Source organism: Pleurodeles waltl, chromosome 12 (assembly GCF_031143425.1).
Source record: "Pleurodeles waltl isolate 20211129_DDA chromosome 12, aPleWal1.hap1.20221129, whole genome shotgun sequence".
In the NCBI taxonomy this organism is placed as follows: Eukaryota; Metazoa; Chordata; class Amphibia; order Caudata; family Salamandridae; genus Pleurodeles; species Pleurodeles waltl.
This window is the reverse complement of record NC_090451.1, coordinates 678,181,620-678,202,118: the sequence shown is the minus strand read 5'-3', so window position 1 is coordinate 678,202,118 and position 20,499 is coordinate 678,181,620. Positions and strand designations below refer to the sequence as shown.

General features: G+C 46.8%; 2 protein-coding genes across 2 annotated transcripts in view; both read right to left on the bottom strand.

Annotated features, from left to right (window-relative positions):
• LOC138267242 (extracellular calcium-sensing receptor-like) overlaps nt 1-1,183 on the bottom strand; it is an 83,468-nt gene extending 82,285 nt beyond the window's left edge. The window contains exon 1 of the mRNA XM_069216099.1: nt 1,073-1,183. Coding sequence (XP_069072200.1) covers nt 1,073-1,183 — 111 coding nt within the window. The remainder of the gene's footprint in view (nt 1-1,072) is intronic.
• A 6,910-nt stretch (nt 1,184-8,093) lies between these two features.
• Nucleotides 8,094-20,499, bottom strand: part of LOC138268719 (extracellular calcium-sensing receptor-like) — a 38,145-nt gene continuing 25,739 nt past the window's right edge. The window contains exons 2-3 of the mRNA XM_069218650.1: nt 9,569-9,692; nt 8,094-9,461 (exon numbers count right to left, since the gene is read on the bottom strand). Coding sequence (XP_069074751.1) covers nt 8,533-9,461; nt 9,569-9,692 — 1,053 coding nt within the window. The 3' untranslated portion in view covers nt 8,094-8,532. The remainder of the gene's footprint in view (nt 9,462-9,568; nt 9,693-20,499) is intronic.

Genomic DNA, 20,499 nt, shown 5'->3' with positions numbered 1-20,499 from the left:
TCCTGGAATGGGGCGGCCACGTGGGAGAGGCGGAGATAAGAGGCCTCTGGTCTCCGGCAGAGTCCGTGCTCCACATCAACCTTTTGGAGCTGCGGGCGATCCGATTTGCATTGAAAGCATTCTTTCCCTCTCTCAAAGGGAAAGTGGTGCAGGTGTTCACTGACAACACAACCGCCATGTTGTACTGCAACAAGCAGGGTATGGCGGGGTCGTGGACCCTTTGTCAAGAGGCTCTTCGCCTCTGGACATTGCTGGATCATCAGGCCATTTCCCTGGTGGCTCAACATCTGGCGGGCTCCCTGGACATCAGAGCAGACAAACTCATCTGTTGATGCATAGTCGATCACAAATGGCGTCTCCATCAGGAGGTGGTGAAAGGTCTCAGCAGTGGGGAGAGCCTTGGTTAGATCTGTTCGCCTCCACAGAGAATGCGCAATGTCAGCAATTTTGCTCATTGAAGATTCCAAGGCGGCACGCGCATAGCGACGCTTTTCCTCACAAGTGGAACTCAGGCCCCTTGTACGCCTTCCAGCCAAAACCACTTCTACCCAGAGTTCTGAAGAAGATAGGCAAGACTGTGCCCAAGTAATACTGGTGGCTCCGGACTGGGCAAAAAGTATCTGATATCCCGAGCTATCGTGCATGGCCATCCATCCTCTGATCAGACTGCCCCTTCGGGAGGATCTCCTGTCGCAGCAACAGGGGACGGTTATCCACCCAAACCTGTTCAGTCTCCACCTCCTTGCAGGGAGATGGACCTGCAGAAGATGCCCGCTTTTGACCTTCCACCCGAAGTCTGTAATGTCATCATGTGGCATGGTTTATCAACAAGTCTGTTGATCCACTCTCTGCACCTCTCTCAGAGGTCCTCCTCTTTATTCTCTCTTTTGCCCAGCAGGGCTCTGCTCTGGGCACCCTCAAGGGATATTTGTCTGCCAACTCTGCCTTTTTACGGCTTCCTGATCAACCTTCCCTATTCAAATCTCCAATTTTTGGGAGGTTTCTTAAAGGCCTCACACATATGTTCCCTCCCATAATGCCCCAATGGGATTTGAACTTGGTCCTCACCTACCTCATGTGTGCTCCTTTCAAGCAGCTCCACAACTGTCCTCAACAGCTTGACCCTTAAAACTGCCTTCTTGATTGCCAACACAGCTTCAGGCTCTCTCTTCGAAGCCACCATTCTTAGCAGTACATCCTGACAAAGTGGTGCTTCGTACCAGGGCTTCCTTTCTTCCCAAAGTGGTGACACCTTTTCATGTAGGCTAATGTATCATCTTGCCTACTTTTTACGCACCCCCACATCCCTCCCTTGAGGAGGAGAGACTCCACCATCTGGATCCAAAAAGAGTGTTGGCGTTCTACTTCAATCATAACAAAGATTTCTGGGTGGATGATCAACTCTTTGTGGGTTATGTGGGTGTGAAAAAGGGAAAGGCGGTGCAGAAGAGGACAATCTCGCGATGGGTAGTCCTCTGCATCAAGATGTGCTATGCTTTGGTGAAAAAGCAACCCCCAGAGGGTTTGCGTGCTCTTTCAACCAGAGAAACTGCTGCTACCACACTGCTAGCAAGCGGTGTTCCAGTCCTAGACATCTGCCAGGTGGCAACGTGGGCGTCTTTACATAAGTTCACCAAGCATTACTGCCTGGACAGTCAGGTCCGCAGGGATGGCTACTTTGGCCGTTCGGTCCTGCAGGACCTTATGATGTGATCTTGGTTCACAGCCCACCACTGGGGATGGTATTGGTCGGGTATCTATTCTAAGGAAAGGAATCTGCAAGTAGAAGTCTCTATCAGATGTACAAGTTACTTACCTTTGGTAACGATATATCTGGTAGAGACATATTCTATTAGCAGATTCCTTATTGACCCACCCATCCTCCCCGCACTGGGAACTGATTTCTACGGACAGGAACTTCCCTTTCAGGGCCCTAGTTATGGCACACCATTCTCAGTGTTCTTCATGGCTCCGTGCTACTGGTGTGGAAAGTCGTGAAAAGAAACTGACGTCAGTGCGCCGGGGTGGTGCCTACATACATCATGAAGGCAACCACGACGCCGATGGCCGCGGAATAGACCAATGCCACCTAATGGCGCACAGGGGTACTGCTCGAAGAAAAATCTCCAGATCCAGTCTGACGCCTGGGGGAAATTCTAAAGTAAAGAATCTGAACTAGAATAGGTCTCTATATATATATATATCGTTACCGAAGGTAAGTAACTTGTCCACCAGGGCGATAACGTGGAACACTTTTAGACATAGGACCAGGGTGCCAACACTGAGTTTGTTTAACTATGGCACCAGGGTGACACATCAACCATGGTCAATATGATTACATGACACCCAACACGAGCACAACAGCACAGAGACACTCACTACTGCGCCCTGTGTGTTTACAGCTGCAGGGATTACTTTCTACAGCCACTGCGTGTAGTTCTCCATGGTGTTCTCCAGGTACTGCACCCTCTGGGAGGGCAGCTTGGGCTCCACGTGTGAGGAATCCCACTGTAGCACGTTGGCATTGCACTTCTCTGTGGTGGCACCTTCCTGGCGGCCCACGTCCTGCAGGATGAAGGTGTAGGTGCACTGCTTGTGCTGGATGCAGTTGTATCTCTTTTTTCTTTCCTTCTGTTTTTGTCTTTCCCTTTTTTCTTTTGTTTTTTTCTTTCATTCTTTCCTTTTTTCTATCCTTTTTCCTTCCTTCATTTACTCTCCCCTTCTTTCTTTTGTTTTTCCCTCTATTTATTTTAGCCTCCTTTAACATCTTACATTCATTTTTTTCTTATCTTTCTTTCTTTCCTTTCTCTTCATTGCTTTCTTTTCTTTTTTTGCCTGATTTTTTCTTTTTTCTTTATTTGCTATTCCTGTCCTTCTTTCTTCTTTTCATCTTTTGTTCCTTCGTTCTTTCCTTTATTCTTTGCCTTCTTCCCTTTGTTCTTTCCTTTTGTTCTTCTTTTTCTTTATTGCCTTGTTTCTTTATTTCTTTCTTTTCTTCCTTCTCTTTTACCCTCTTTCCTTTTTGCTTTTATTCTTTTTTTGCCTTCTTTTAATCATTTCTTCCATTTGGTTTCCTCTCTTTCATTTTTGTGTATACTCTTCTTTGAGCTTCCTTTCTTTCTTTTCTCTTTCTTTCTTTGCCTACCTGCATTCCTTGCTTTTTTGCCTACCTTCCTTCCTTTCTTGACTGCCTTCCTTCTTTTTTTAACTTTTCTTCCCTATTTCTTTTTGCTTTTTTCCTTACCTTCTTTCTCAAAGCAAGAGGCTGCCGGACCAATAGGATTCTTTAGGTCTGTGTTATCCAAGACATTTTGATTTTACTAAAATGATGTATAAAATAGTTACTTACAAAGGTTTTCAGCCAGACTTCATCTATTAGTCTGCGATTGTGTCATCCACTTTTATTTTCCTTTCATTCCAGCATGCATGGGAGGCAAAATGTCGTCCCACTTTAGCCATTGACTTCCTTTGCCATGAGTTATGGCATGCTGCCTTTCACAAGAAGTACATCCACAGACAAATTAGTTCCATCAGTTCCAGGGAATACTACCATTATATTGTTTGCTTTTTGAGACCAAAAACCATTTTTGTCTTTAACTGATTACATTTTCTTTTTGACTTGATGAGGGTTTGGCAGCTTCTCGAACAATAGAGTTTTGTAAAATGTAAAAAAAAAAAAAAAGCAAAACAAACCAAGATTTGCCAGAAGAGTGGTGGCCAACACCAGACCTACTGGCTTTGACAATACTTGTCTTTTATTGAATACAGAATCATCTTCTCATCGACCCTTGCCTTACAAAATATCTGCAGTGCTTCTGTTTAGTGTTTTCATGGCTCCTTTTCTTTTGCAATTACTGTGGTCATTGCAGACAAAGAACCTGCAGAAAGTACAAGACTCCATGGTGATGTTGCCAGGGCTTTAATATGTGGAGTTCCTGGTATAAATGGGAAACCTAGAAGGAGACAGAACTGGGTGGACATCCATGTAGGAGACCTTTTGTTCATGATACCCAACATGCTGCTTCCCTTGGAACCCACAAGTATAAAAATCCATTGTCTGCCCATCACAAGTAACTGAGCATCCCCTACCTACTTTTTGTTGTGCTGAGAATCGCCTAACAACAGATCATGGCAGAGAGACTCTAGCTTCTCGTAGACCAATCCACACTATACTAGCCATTTGATACCTGCTTCTCCCTTTTGGAATGTTAGAATGCTCAAGGATAATTCCAAGAATGGAGGAGCTGGGCTGGCAGTTGAAAGGAGGACAGGGACTTGTCAGGTGTCAGTACCGTAATAAAGTACTTATTTTCTCTATATCCCAAGTGTCATCTTCTTGAAGGAAACGTTTGCGAAGAAGAAAAAAAGAAGGAATTGAAAACATATCTGTCGGGTTCGGAGGAGTGGTTGAATTTCTAAGACTATACCTAGCCATTTACCTAGAGTGCCCCCAGAAGAGGTTATCAACTGTTTCTTGTGGCAGTACATTTTGTAATTCACTTGACTTCCAGGATAATTCTGTTGCACCAAGAAAAAGATATGCTTGTAAGGCATAGGACTCTGCACATTGTTGCACATGCTCAAGGACTAGCCCTTGGAACAGACGGACACCCCACTGCAGTGCACATTTAAAGAAGAAACTGTACTAGCTGGTGAGCAGAAGAATCGGCTTCTGACCAGGAAGACCCAGAAGCCGTGACAGTTGGGCTGAAGCTTTTGTGAAGCTAGACAAAAGAAAAACATTCACTCAGGGGTCATAAGGACCATATAGGCCAGCTCGACATACAGGGGCTAAAAAACTTTGCGTCACCAAGAGGCTTGAGGACCATCACATAACGTTCCAATACTGCAAGTGTTAAGAGCCCACAGTTTGCCCAGAATGTTTCTTTCAACCCTCAGCTTGTGGTAGCCTGTATCAATTTTTTCCAGCCTTACTGGGGCACAGAACCTTTTGATATTTACTCTAAATCTTAGACTACATTTTCTGTTGAGTTAACTTAGTCGCTATGATTATGTAACCATTGAAACTATCCTTCTAGTTTGCATTATTCAGAAGTTACAGAATTGTGATGTAGCAGCTGGAGCCAATTCCACCTGGTGAGCCAGTGGGTCCAGTAGATTCATTGAGACCTGTGGTTGGCCACAACTGGAAATCTCTATTATTTGCTGCCATTTTCAAGATCTGAGCCTGTGAAGGTTTGGTTGCCCTGAGGGACATACTCTGAGTGATAACATGTGTTAGGCATCGGTAATATTCTCTGCTTAAACGTCTTGCTTTTCGGCCATCAACAGATCCCACTTTAATTGTGACCAATTCTCTGTACATTAATGATGGAATCCCTATTAGTCCTTTTAAGTAGAAACCAAGACTCGACATCTAGCATCTCTTAGCATCACAACTATTCTTTTGTGATGGAGGGCCTTTGTTTATTTTTAGTGGTGGTGCTATACCAACTTTTCTTATGAAACTTTTTTAGCATATTCTCAACATCCTAGGGTCTGGCCTAACCAGTTCTTCAGCTTTGCACTTAAAGCCACTGAGAAACTAGGGTAGAGTACAGACATATCATAGCTAATCATATATATTGTAATATTCTCTGTAGGTTTGCTGAGACAAAGACTGAATTATGTAAACAAAGCCTTGAGTCTGAGCTAAGAGTTTCTACAAAATACACTGGCCCCCATCCATTTCCATGTAGGATAACATTGGTCATCAGTCCTCAAGCTATTTGTATTGAAGCTCCATACTTTGCTAAATAGTGTGTGGAGTCAGTTCTCGTACCCATAATTTGGGAGTTTGTTTGCAAAAACTACCATGCCTAGCAAAGGAGGATCCATGCTGGGATATGCATTTTGAGGACTTCCCTATATAAGGTGGGTATTCCAATGAATGAATGATGTGGGCTATGTGGAACCAGGTATTCCCCACCCTTGGCCCTGCCCTTGTTGCCTTCGAAGAGTGTAGAAAGGAAGTAACTTGCGTGCCAGAGGGGCATGGCCATGCAAGCTGTCCATCTAGATGCTCTTTTCAGCACTCTCGCCAATGTCTGTTTAACCCTAGGATAACCTGCAGGGTCCCAAAAGCTTTTCCTCACACCACATCCCTACCACCTCCTCTGTAGCTGCGCAATGAGCTACGGACCTGTGGTGGGTTCCTGAGTCACCCTGGGGAACGATATCGAGTGTGGCCTTGGTGGTGCAGGCCAGCACCATTTTCCTCCCAATAGCCGACTGGATTTGAGGTGGCACAGAGGGGCCGTATCCTGAGCCAGAGCCTGCAGAAACACCTTTTGAATGCAGGTGACAGCTGCGGAACCTGTAGCCACAGGCCAATTGTCACCACGGCTGGACTACGAAACCCATAACAGAGGCAGCTCCCCGCTGCTGCATGGGCCCACTGGATCAGATGACCCGCAAGGATTTGGCATACACAGTGAAGGGGTCCACTGATCAGAATGTTGGCAAAGGGGGAAGAGTCTGGGACCCCCTTCTAGTAGACCCCAACTTACTGCTGACTGCGGTGTACCACAAGGTCGGCCCCTGAGCAGATGCCTGCCATCTCCGAGCGCCTTGGAGGAGATGTAGATCTGGAGTGTGCAGCTAGTGGGGGGAGACTGCTGTGGACAGTGCCCTCCGGCAATCAGAAGAAGTTCAGATATTTGGATAGGCTGGCAGCCCCCGACCTCTACCAACATATAGGGGCAACCCATTAATGTCATGTTTGCTTACTCCGGACTGTCTAGTGGTGGTGGCCCCGGGCACTGCCCGGGATGACCCGATTGGCAATGAAGGTACCTCGCAGAGGAGGAATGATTGGTGACAATACACCTCCATACATATTGGAGTATACTGACTAGAAGGATCAGCCTACAGTACAGAAAACACTAACCATTGGCCCTCAATTGCAGGGCAAGGGAATGGGGCCCTACTTTGAACCAAGGGGTAATTGCCCCCCAAGTCTGCAGTGATGCCATTAATTGCCAGAGTGCCCTGCCTGGTGGGGTACACTTGCGGACCCTGTTGGTGGTGGGACCCAGGCTGGTGGACATGAGAAGGACCAGCATGGACTACTTATAAAGGTACTGCGCCCTGGCCTTCCAGCCAGGTCTTTGGTTTACACCATAATGGTGAAGGACAGGGGGATCAAATATGTCCAAACAAACAAAATTGTTAAGTATACACAGCTGGCCTCCCTGAACAGACAAACAGGGGCCTCAGTTGGTACTAAGGAGAGGCTGGAGGGGACTGAGGACTTGCCTCTATCCTGGCAGATTTAATTGCAGCTATCCAGAATTTGTGTGATGAAATGGTCCTTACGATTCATTCTGTTGCCATTGAGGTCAACTTGTTGCGCACAGGCCTGCGCAAGGTAGCAGATTGTATGACCACAGCAGAACAGAACATGAACACCCTAAGAAGTCTGCACCCTCTGGGACTCTGTCATCACAAGACGTGCTATAAGTTAATTGATAGTGGAGAATCATCACTGTTTGGCGAACTAAGCCCACTCTTTTTTCAGTTACTGTACCAATGCCGGTGGGAGTACCAGTTACTGAGTAATGTCTTGGAAGCATTTGGGACATTGAAAATTGACTGATTCCAGAATTACCAAACTGGAATGTGTGCACAAGTGTATATTCTGACTGTTGTAAATACCATTACTGGAGCTAGACAGGGTAGGCCCCTAAATCGAGTCTGTTGATTGAGTCACAAATGTATTACTTCAATACATTTATTCCCCTAAACGTGACAAAAGATATCACAGAAAACAAATGTTGCGTATAAGGAATATTCCTGGTAAATCTCACCTTCTCCATACTAGGATCCTTAAATTTTATAGGGATCTTTGGAGGAATGTAAAGTTTCTGCATTTCACAGAACCTGTATTAAAATACCCATTCTTCAACTTTGGGGCTATCAGCGTATGAAATTGTGATTATTTAGTGGGATTGATAAAATCCTTAATATTAACTGTTGTGAACATGTGAAAATATGCTAATTGGTCAAAAGTATCTAATTTGTGTGAGATAATATTCTTGCAAATAATCAGTTTGCAGGAATTTTGCTAAAGAAATGAAGTAAACACGTTCAAAACCTGTTTTATTTATTTATTGTTTCATTAAAATGTAGGAAAAACAGAATTCTTCACCTCCCAACCAGATTCCCTGTGCTCACTTCCTCGATTCTCTTCTCCTTTCCATCCCCTTCAGATGTTGACCAAGATATGTCCACCCAGAATCACAGATCCTCCTGTCACTCTGCCTTCCATCATGAAATCTTACAATTGATTGGCACTTCGCATTTTTAGGTAAGTAATTGATTATAGGGATTGATGCATGAAAAAGTACAACAGTAGGTCAATGATTAGAAGAATGAGAGAATCCATTGAAGACCCATTGGGCTGCAGTAAAATGTGACATTGACCAAGATACAAGACATCTTAGTTTCAGTCCTACTTTGTCCAGTCTCTGAGCATCACATGGGTACACATCTTACAGCGTACTGTGTACTCATTCATATCTGATAAAGGTTCTAGATTTTTTTCTCCTTGGTCCAAAGACCTGTAACCCTGCTCCTCAGGCACTCCTTTGTGTTCATTTCAGGTCTCCAGAGGATGATGTAACATTTGGGGAAGAATATACAGGAAACCAAGGAAGAAAGGGAAGAAAGAATGGCAAAAATCTCCATCACCACTGTGTACTTTCCCTTAGTGCTGAGATAGGCTGGAATAAATGAAAGCCAAACGATGAGGAAGGCAAGCATGCTGAAGGTGATGAACTGTGCTTCATTGAAGCGGTCTGGCAGTTTCCTGGCCAGAAAGGCCACTATGAAACTGACGGTAGCCAGAAGCCCCAAATACCCCAGCATGCACCAGAAAGCAATTGGAGACCCCTCGTTACATTCAAATATTATTTTTCCCGGTTCTGCATCAATGTTGTACTCTGTGAATGGAGGTGATAGACTTAACCAAGTGAAACACAAAATAACCTGAAATAATGTACCCACACTGATGACCAAGTTAGACAGTGTGGGTCGCGCCCATCTCTCTAAGTCACTCTTTTGTTGAGTGGCATTGAAGGCAAGGAGAACTATGATGATTTTTGCCAAGATACAAGAGATGCAAAGAGCAAATGTGATGCCGAAACCCACCTGTCTGATTAAGCAGCTCTTTGGGGTGGGATACCCAATGAAAGACAACGGGCAGAGAAAACACAGGCTGAGAGACACAAGGAGGAGGTAGCTAACATTGCAATTATTGGCTCTGACAATGGGTGTTTTCCTGTAACGTACAAAGACTCCAAGGATGGCTACAGGGATCACTGATAAAAAAATGCTAGTTGTTGTTAAGATGGCTCCTAAAGGCTCTTCGAAGGAGAGAAACTCTTTGATCTTCTGGATGCAATGGTCTTGCAGTACATTGGGCCACTGATCCCAGGGACACGTGGAGCACTCAAGAATATCTAAAAGGGCAAAATAATACAAATTTGGATGAAGTCATCTATTTTGATGAAGCTACAGTTTTGGTATCTATGAGGTTTGTTAGGTTGCAAGTTGCTGATTCACTCACCTGTTTGGTTGGAAATCTTCCCTGGAGGGCATTGAACACATGTGAAGCAACAAATGGGCTTCCCTTCTCTGGCAGCATTTCTAGATCCAGGGGGGCAGCTGGGCGTGCACACCATGGTTGGTACCTGTACATTGGAAGAAGTAAAAAAGAACCATAAAATGTCATCCTGACTAGGTGACTGCTGATGACTGCAGGACCGTGTTCACTAGGCGCTATAGCATTATTGCGTATGGCTTTACACTATAGGCATCGATGCAACTTAACTATATAACTGGCAGCCACACTAATGATTAAAAAACTCTGTCCAGCTGATCAAACTAAGTTTATTTATTTAGTCTTGTGCTTCAAACCTTAAAGCCAGAGACATAGATTTCTCAAGGACACAATGGCTCTGCCATCTTGGGGTCAATGAGTCCAACACGCGAAACACAGTTTGCGGCCACTGGTATGCAATTCAAGCACATAATTATTCCAATTTGTGTATGGTCTCAATCTTGTCTTAAATGGTTTTCAGCCACTTATCCAAGGAGAATACTTCACACCGTGCCTTGGCTTGTTGTGCCTTTTTGGGAAACATTGACTCACCCATTCACATCTTAACAGGTTTTCGTGGTTTACCAAGGCCTCAGGGCACCATCTCAACCAGCAACCTCGGATAGGTTTAATACTGTCTCTGGGTGAAACCAGGAGAATCTGCTACTCACAATTGGTGTGTGAGCATGTAGTAAATCTTTTGAAACACTGTTTTTGATCTGGTAAAATTACTAACTGGGTTAAAAGCACTGAAACGTGATGACCCTATTGCCATTTTGTTTTAACTTTTCAAGGTGGTTGTCACCAACAGATATCAGGGCCAGTATAACTGCACCACACACTGTATTCCTAATGGGCACAGACAGGGAGTAGTAAACACTGATAGGGATAGATGTCTCCATTATCCACTTTGGTGTTACAGGTGAGTGTAAGCCGCCACTTTGTTTATTTATTTGCAGTTTTATACTGCATGAACAAGATCCGTCAGCTAGCAGACCGCTTCACAAAGCACAAAGTGCTAAAGAAAAATATGAGTCTTGAAATAGCCTCTACAAGGAAATCTATGAGGCATATGTATATGTATAGTACATGTAAGAAGGTGAACCAGTCTATTTGCAGAAATTGTGAGTTACTGGGTGGGAGATGATACTTAACTATATACAAGGGATAGGGAGTGTGGTAGCAGTTTATGTGCAAGGATTAATACACACATCAAAGATTCACCCAATACCCAAGTAGATGTGTCCATGATCAGAATACAATCAGATAGTTGAGAATACAATCATCAATTTTTTAAAAGACTTCCTACGGAGGTTGTAAATTGTATAGTTATATCTCAAAGTACATTTAGAGGAGCAGTAGTTTGAGTTCTTTCTTGAAGGTATCGTAATCAACCCCAAAGTTGCTGCAGTACCACCCAGATTTGCTATTGCTAGGAAAGATCGAATAGGCAAGCGAGATGAGGGTGTTGCAGTGGTCTTTTGAGACCACCTTGAAGTACTATTTGAACCTGCTTTTGTGGCAGATAGTGAAGCAATCTAGTTGCAAAGTAACTAATGATAGCAGCTTCAAGGGATTATTGAATTACAGGCCACCTGGGCCCAAAGCAAAAATCTTAGGTGGCCTTGGAGACATTTTAGAATAATGTATGCAATACCCTAATTTTATTATTTTAGGTGATTTTAATATTCATTTAGAAATCGGTAATAATAAAGATTCAGAACAACGTATTGATATCTTAAATGTTTTTGGTCTGGACCAGATGGTGAATACCTCTACGCATGTAGCTGGGCATACACTTGATGGAATTTGTCTAACAACTCAGGCTTAGATGTTGACAGTAATTTACCTATTATTTGGTCAGAACATAAAGCTGTTAATTTTAGTCTACAATCTGTTTCATTATCTCATGTCAATAACAAGAATGTGTAAATTAAAAAGGCTCAAGCCTGAAACAAAGTCAATAAAATAGGCTTGACTGACTTTTTGGAGAGGTCCCGACCCTCAATCTGGAAATATTTTAAATTAACAGTAGGCAAATATTCAGTCTGGTTGAAGGCAGTAGCTATTAAATTGGCCCCTCCTAAAACTATAGAAGTAGGCTGTCAGTGCCTTGGTTTTCACCTCAGCTCAAGGAATAGAAACAGAAAACCAGAAGGCAGGAAAAAATATGGAGAAGAAAAGATCTCTAGCAAAGAAAAGGCTAGATTTCAATAACATATTCAGCATCTCCTCCCATTGAATACACCTACACCAAATCAGGTTAACATGCACATTATCACTTTCAAATTTTACGTTCCTCAATAAGAATATGGAGGGTAAGGTAACAGGCCAGCTCCACAAATGGGTGGAGCGGAACAGCTTCCTTCAATAAAGCCAGGCAAACTCTAGCCACTCAGAGGCATCCCATCTGCGCTTGCAGACATTAGACAGGGCCTGGTAATGTCACTCAATGGCAGACTATCACAAATGCTGACCCTTTCCTTTTCTGGGTAATACTCAGAAAACCACCAAGTCCTCCTGGAGAGCATAGACAATTGGAAACAGATTACTGTTGCATAACTACGCTTCTGCCAATAATTTCATAATAACTAGCGTCCACAAGACAGTATAGAGGCCTCATCAGTGAAGAACATCACCAGTGCCTTGCCTGAATTCAATAGAACTACTCAAACTGGATTTTCAACTATAGGTAGATGACAGTCAACTGTGCACATGGATGAGAGGCAACCTGCTAATAAGGGGCAAGACCATAAACTGCTTGTGACACAATTTCTTTGGGATGAAAGAGAACAATCTAATTCTTAACTCCATAAAAGTGAATACCTAGTAATCAACAACCCCAGCTATGACATTTTTTCCTACCCATGGTAGGAGGAACTAGGAGTACCTCACTCATTCTAACATATAAAAAAAATGCATGATGTCTGAAGGGTTATTGGTGAAGTGTGGGTAAGACAATCTCTGATACCCCGTGAATGACCAAGGAGGTAAGACCCACTACAATTATGTTTGGCTTGGTTCAACAGGAGGCTGAAGTCATATCCTTTTCACATCCTTTTTGGTAAAACAACTTAAGCTGATTTTTTACCTGGTTCTTTTGGCAAGGAAGGAAATTTGTAAAACGCTTGTCAGTCCTTAACCCTAACATGGTACAATTGATGGAGGATCATGAGGTATTTTAAGGAGCTGGATAAGAAGAGTAGGAATGGGGCAGAGGAAGAATGGTTCTGGAATTTGCTGAAACTGGGTTGAGTAAGATTGTGTCCAAATGATTAAAACTCTTAAGTCAGTAGTGCCTTGGAAGGTGAAGACATGGAACCCCTGCCTAGACAATTCACTGAAGTTGAGCCTGACAGAGAACACGAGGGGCTGTCTAAGTTTAGAGTGTGCTCATCTGAGGTGATATGAGGACTTAAATAACAAAATAAAGATAGGATAATAATGATAACACGTACATAGATAAGAGTAACAACAACATACTGATACTACCCAATAAGACTCCTCCTCCTTTTATTACTAGTTTTCACCATCACTTCTAAGGCTCATACTACTACTAATTATTAATAATATTAATGTTATTAGCATTATTAGTAATAATGATAATCGTTATCATCATCATCTTTTTGCGAAGTATTGCTTGGAATTTTCCCAAATGATTTGTCACCCTTTGCACTTGTAATTTTTGCAAGGATGTGTTGATGTGAGCATTCCCATTAGTTGTGGAATTTTGGATTCCAATATCTGTACCAAAAAAGTTCAATGAAGATAATGCATATTAGTGCTAACTTTCATCGTACTAATAGAATGTCAGTAATAAATGAATCAGACTTATTTGAATGCCTCGCTTATTTCCAGGAGAGCCTGGGTAAAATATGCAGATATTGTTTGAAGATATTTGAAGGACAGGTTAACCTGTGCAAGTTTACTAACAATAGATGTTCAGAATGTATGTTACATTTCAAGGTTTAAGAAAACATGCAATTAGCGCAATTTTTTTGCTACATTCTAGTTTTAATGCAGTCTACATTTCACATCTATTTATGACCTAACAGAAAAATCTGTGTGTTGGAAATTACCTTTCTGCACGATCATCCCCAAACTTTTTGCCTTCCTCATTTTTGCAGGCTTTAGGACTCAGCACACTTTATCACTGCTAATCAGTGCTAAAGTGCATATGCTCCCTCATTAAAACATGGTGACAATGGTTCATACCCAATTGGCTTATTTAATTTACTTGTAAGTCCCTAGTCAAGTGCACTACATGTGCCCAGGGCCTGTAAATTAAATGCTACAAGTGGGCTGCAGCACTGGTTGTGCTACCCACATAAGTAGTCCCCTAACCATGTCTCAGGCCTGCCACTGCAGTGCCTGTGTGTGCAGTTTCACTGCCACTTCGACTTGCCAGTACTTGCCAAGCCTTAAACTCCCCTTTTTCCACATATAAGTCACCCTTAAGGTACGCCTAGGTAGTCCATAGGGAAGGGTGCTATGTAGGTAAAAGGCAGGACATGAACATGTGTGTTCTATATGTCCTGGTAGTGTAAAACTCATAAATTCGTTTTAGACTGCTTTGAGGCCTGCTCCTTTTATAGGATAGCACTGGGGCTACCTTCATATACTGTTTGAGTGGTAGATCCTGATCTGAAAGGAGTAGCCAGGCCATATATAGTATGGCCAGAATGGTGATACAAAATCCTGCTTAATGGCGAAGTTTATATTACTGACTCCCTTCTGAGAAGGACTGCTGCCTTGCTGTTGCCTTGCTGCCTTGCTGCTCTCTGGCTGTGCTGTGCTCTCCATGGGCTTGGATGGAGCTTGCCTCCTGTTCCCTGAAGTCTCAGGGCCAAAAAGACTTCATTACTGCTAGAAGAACTCCTGGTGCTGCAAAACTCGACGCACTGCCTGCCAGAAATTGCCGCACGCGAACTGGAACGACGCAGCCTGACTTTGCAAGGACAAGAGTAACACAGTGCCAGCGTAGCGACCGGAAATTCCACACACAGCCGAGCCGGAACTACGCAACCCGACTTCCTGAGAGGAATCGACGCAGTGCCTGCTGTGCAGTAGAAATTTCCACGCAACGCCCACCAGATTGACGCAGCCCCTTTGACTTTGCCCTGCCAGTGCTGGAATTCAACACATCGTCCCTGGGGCGTCCGAAAACCCTGAAACCCGAAGAGGATTCAAGACCGCTGGAAACCAACGCAAAGCCTTCCCTGCATGAAAAATAAACAACGCATTGCTGTGTGCAGCCTGGGAAATCGACGCACACCTCCCTGTTTTCCACGCATCTCCTCCTCTGCGGTTCCTTGCGGTGAATTTGAATACAAACCAGGTACTTTGTGCTTGCAAGAGACATTTGTTGCTTTTAAGAGACAAAAGACACTTTATATCATTTCTACAGCAATATTTTCAACATATACTTATTGCATCTTAATCGTTTTGACCTGCAGCTTATCAGATAAATATTATACATTTTTCTTAACTCTATGGCCTTCATTACAATCCTGGCGGTTGGTGTTGAAGCTGTGGTAATATTGGCAACAGACCGGCGGTAAAAAAAATGGGATCACGACCACGGCGGAAACCGCCAACACAGACAGCCACTTTAACATTCCGACCGCCACGGCGGTAGCAACAAACACTGCGGTGGTAACTGCCAACAGACAGGCGGAAGACAATGTACCGCCCACCCCATCACAGCCCGCCTATCCGCCAGCTTTTCCGGGGCGGTACCAACGCCATCAAAAGCACAGCGGAAACAGGACTTTGAAGGGAAACCACTCACCGCTCGACACAAACGAAGAACCAGGACACCATGGAGCCCGGGCTGCACGTTCTGCCCATGCTGGTCTACCTCCTCATCTCCCAGGAATACGAAAGGCGGCATCGGCGACCACGATGAGTAATGCACCTAGTACACAGGGGGAGGAAAAAGAGAGTGGCACACACACCCAACACCCCACCCACAACACCGTACACACAAACACATGCATCAACATTACATTCACACCCCGTAACCCCCTGGATGAACGCAAGGACAAAAGGAATAGACTTAAATAAGTGATATTTTAGAAATAAGCAAATATACGTAATAAATCGAAAAACGGTATTTACAAAATTATACAATATGTACATAAGGCGGTACATTGTCCATTCAAAATGTCCGTGGGCCACTGGGCCAAAAATCATGGGCCAAGCCCACACTTGACTCCTGCCTCAATACGGAGAGAACACTGCAGGGGCATCAGGTGGAAAACACACAGGCACCTCAGGAGGAAGGGGAAGGGGGGGCACGTCAGCCGGAAGATGGAATAAAGCCACTGTTCCTCGATGGGGCTCCATGCCCACTGCTTGGTCCTGGGGAGTGCAAAGCCACAGTCTCTCAAGTGGGTGGTGTGCCCACTGCTTGGTCCTGGGGAGTGCAAAGCCACAGTCTCTCAAGTGGGTGGGTTGCCCACTGCTTGGTCCTGGGGAGTGCAAAGCCACAGTCTTTCAAGTGGATGCCTTTCTCCACTGGTTCTGGAGGGGGCTTTGTGCCCAGTCTGCTTCATCCTGCCAAGGATTGGGTGAGTGGATGCCTTTCTCCACTGGTTCTGGAGGGGGCCTTGTGCCCAGTCTGCTTCATCCTGCCAAGAATTGGGTGAGTGGATGCCTTTCTCCACTGGTTCTGGAGGGGGCCTTGTGCCCAGTCTGCTTCATCCTGCCAAGGATTGGGTGAGTGGATGCCTTTCTCCACTGGTTCTGGAGGGGGCTTTGTCCCTAGTCTGCTTCATCCTGCCAAGGATTGGGTGAGTAGATGCCTTTCTCTACTGGTTCTGGATGGGGCCTTGTGTCCAGTCTGCTTCATCCTGGCAAGGACTGGGTGAGTGGATGCCTTTCTCCACTGGTTCTGGAGGGGGCTTTGTGCCCAGTGATGCAACACTTGGGGTGTGGCAGTTCACAGTCCCTCACCTGTGTGTCTGATGCACAAGATGTGCAGGGACCAGGTTGCCTGATAGTCCATGGAGGCAGGGCTAGACTCCATCCTGTGGTGACTAAGACTGCAAACTGGTGGAAGTGCCGGTGCTGGTGCTGCCAGTGGTGGTGAAAGGCTCCAGCCCTTCTCCTGCAGCCTCGGACGGCTGCCCACTGGGGCTGCTGCTGCTGGTAGTGGTGCTACTGTCAGCGGTGTAGGTGGCGGTGCTTGCGGCGGTGCCTGTGGCGGTGCTAGCGGCGGTGCAGGTGGCGGTGCTGGTGCCGGTGCTGCCAGTGGTGGATTGAGGCCCCAGCCCTTCTCCTGCAGCTTCGGACGGCTGCCCACTGGGGCTGCTGCTGCTAACAGTAGTGGTGCTTGCGGTGGTGCAGGTGGCCATGCTTGCGGCCGTGCTAGCGGCAGCGGGGCTGCTGGCGGTGCTGTTGGCGGTGCTGCCCCCGGTGCAGGTGGTGGTGCTGGTAGCCACCAGGCCTTTACCTGCAGCCTCCGATGGCTGAAGTGCCTTGCCTGGTGTTTTCTGCCCCTTCCTCACCTTGGCAGATGGTGGTGTCACCTTCGGACTGGCAGCTGGAGTCTTTGAGGTGGCCTTGCTGGGTGGTTGGTGCTCCTTTCCCTTGCTGCATGCTGTCCCCCTCTTCACCTTAGCAGGTGGCGGAATGGTTGTGTCCTTGGCAGGTGTTGGTGGCACACTGGCTGGGCTGACTGGTGCCCCCTTTGAGCCTCTGTTAGCTGCAGGAACCATAGCGGATGTCGAATTGGTGGCTGAGGTGCTGGCCTGGGTTCTGGACACCCTGGCCCGAAGGGAAGGACGGGGGGAGGGAGGAGTTCAGTGTTTGCCATGAAAATCTTCTTAGAGACACTGGGGCGGGAAGAGGGAGAGGGTTTGGGAGTGGAGGAAGAGGGAGTGGTTGTAGGAGGTGTCTGTCTGCTGTGTTTGGGTGCAGATGCATGGGCTGGATGCTGTTGTGAGGTGGATGGCTGTTGGGTGGGTGGGTGCTTGCGTTTGTGTACTTTGGGAGGAGGGGTCACAGACACACTGGGAGAGGACACAGTGGACTTGTGCATGGATGTGGGGGTGGTGACTGCCAGTGAGGGGTGTGTAGTGATGGGCGTGCTGGTGATAGAGGTAGTGGATGAGGATGTAGTGCATGCAGGTGTGAGTGGAGACGCCACTGGGAGGGAGGTGGATGACGAGGAGGAGGGGGACACAGAGGAGGCAGTGGATGTTGGTGTGTCTGCATGGGGATGGTGCTTGTGTGAGTGCCCGTGAGATGAAGTGTGGTGCTTGTGTTTGCCTGAGCCACTTTTGTGTAGTGATTTGGGTGAATGCTGGTCTGAGGTGTGCTTGGGATTGGCTGGCGTTAAGGGAATTGTGACTGGGTAGAGGAAGTTGGAGGGGGGAGGCTAGCGACAGGGACAAGGGCTGCCATCAGGGAGGAGGCCAGATCCTGAAATGCTCTCTGTTGGGCCACCACGCCAGAGTGAATGCCCTCCAGGTATGCATTTGTTTGTTGAAAATGCCTCTTGACACCCTGTATGGCATTCAGAATGGTTGACTGCACAACAGTGAGGGATCTCAGGAGGTCAATGGCCTCCTCACTGATGGCAGCAGGGCCCACCGGGGCGGGGCCTGAGGTGCCTGGGGCAAAGGAGATGCCCACCCTCCTGGGTGAGCGGGCACGGGAAACAAGCTGAGGGGCTGCTGGGAGGGCGGTGCTGGTAGGGGAGGTGGCGGCTGTACCTGTTGTTGGGGTGGGCACAGAGGTGTCCGCTACCGCCAGGGAGCTTTCATCGGAGGAGGAGTCCCTGTCTGGTCTCCCCTCCTGTCCTCGTCGCGGTGCTCCCCTAGCCCTCCGTCCCACTGGTGCCCTCACCGTCGGTGGATACGGCCTCCAGGCCCATGTGGGATGCAGCTCACTCCGTCGCTGGTGCCTCTGCTCCTCCGCCAGATGATGCTAATGCACACAAGGACAGGGTGACAAAACAAAAAAGGGGGGGAGAGACAGAGGATACACTTAGTCAATGCCAGCAACACCACCACCGTTGGCGTACACAACACACAGGGAGCAGCCATATGCACTAGGCCATGCACTACCAGTTACTAAGATAGTCACCAACCCATGGGGTACAATGCCTACCGCCATTAGCTGCACACCTGAAACCCACAGGACCCTGCCCAGCACTAGATGCCCACTAACACCATTGAAGTAGGAGTGCTTCAGAGCCTGCCCAACAAGGGACCTACCCTGCCATCTTCGCCCTGGCCTAGGGGCACCCACAGCCCACATCCCCCACCCATGTAACCCTTAACGTGCGCAAAGCCAGGATTCAGAATCTGTACTCACCCCCTTGTGGCTGCTGTGATGCCTTCAAGCGCCCATCCAACTCCAGATAGGCCACCGCCAGGATCCGGAACATCAGGGGGGTCATGGTGCGACGGGCACCCCTTCCTCGTTGAGAGGCCAGCCCCAGCTGGGCCTCCGCGGTCTTCTTTGTCAGACGGCGCAGGTCCTCCCACCGTTTGCTGCAGTGGGTGCTCCGCCTGTCAAAGACCCCCAGGGTCCGCACCTCCTTGGCGATGGCACGCCAAATACCCTTTTTCTGGGGGGCGCGACCTGCATAGAAAAGACAGCAGAAAAGGGAATTAGTCAACCGTCCGGACCATCACACTCATGGCCCACCAGATCCCTCCCATCCCCTAATGCACATTCATTGACCACCATACTTGCGGCACTCTAGCCAGGACGCCTCAGCCCCCCCCCCACATGTGGCTTACACACACAGCAATCCATAAATTCATGGCCCACGCATCATGCTCACAGTGTACTCACCTGTTTGTCTGGAGGACCGTAGAGTAACGTGTACTGGGGTAGGACCCCATCCACGAGTTTCTCCAACTCCTCTGCAGTGAAGGTAGGGACCCTTTCCCCAGACACATGAGCCATTGTCACTTCCAGACAAAGGTCACAGCAGCACTTGCAGTGTAGGTCCTCTTCTGTTGAAGGTCAGGTAGCAAGTGAGTGAACAAATAGAAAATGGCGGTCACGTCCACGGCGGTGCATACCGTCATCGCCGGCGTACATCGCCATTGGCTCCTGGAACCTATAGGGCCCAATGATAACCAATGCGAAGTTGTGCTGCGGTCTTTGACCGCCTACCGCAACGGCGCACAACGCCAGCGGAATTCCCACTTGTCCCTCCTCACAGGTCAGGCAGCGGCCATTTCAAGGGGGCATAGCACCTAACTGCGTCACAACAGACATTGGCACAGCAACTGATTTTCGGATTCCTATACTGGTTCTGTAAAGGAAGAATTTGCATCATTAGTGCAATAGATGTGTGAATATGACCCTCTGCTCACCGTTTTCTTCCATAGGCTTCAACCGCTGAGGCTGAATATGAGATGGCGACATCCTCCGGTGTACAGACCCCTGGTGGACCTTGGGACAATAGAGGACAGACACATTATCATAACATACAGACTTGATCGGGCCACAATCCAAGAACTGTGTGCCAAATTGGATCCAGACCTGATGTCAGCTATCCGCCAGCCCACAGGTTTCCCCTCTCTAGTGCAGGACCTGTCAGTGCTCCATTTCCCGGCAAGTGGTTCCCTCCAAACAACAGTGGCCATGGCATTAGGGATGTCTCAGCCAATGTTCTCCAATGTGTTGACCAGAGTGTTGTCAACCCTGCTGAAACACATGCACAGCTACATCGTATTCCCCCAGGTGAAGGATTTGGCCACAGTGAAAGCTGACTTTTATGCCCTGGGACATATCCCCAACATCATTGGTGCCATTGATGCTACACATGTGGCATTTGTTCCCCCTCCCCCCGCAGAAATTAACACATTTTCAGGAATAGAAAAAGCTATCACTCTATGAATGTGCAGATGGTGTGTTTGGCAGACCAGTAC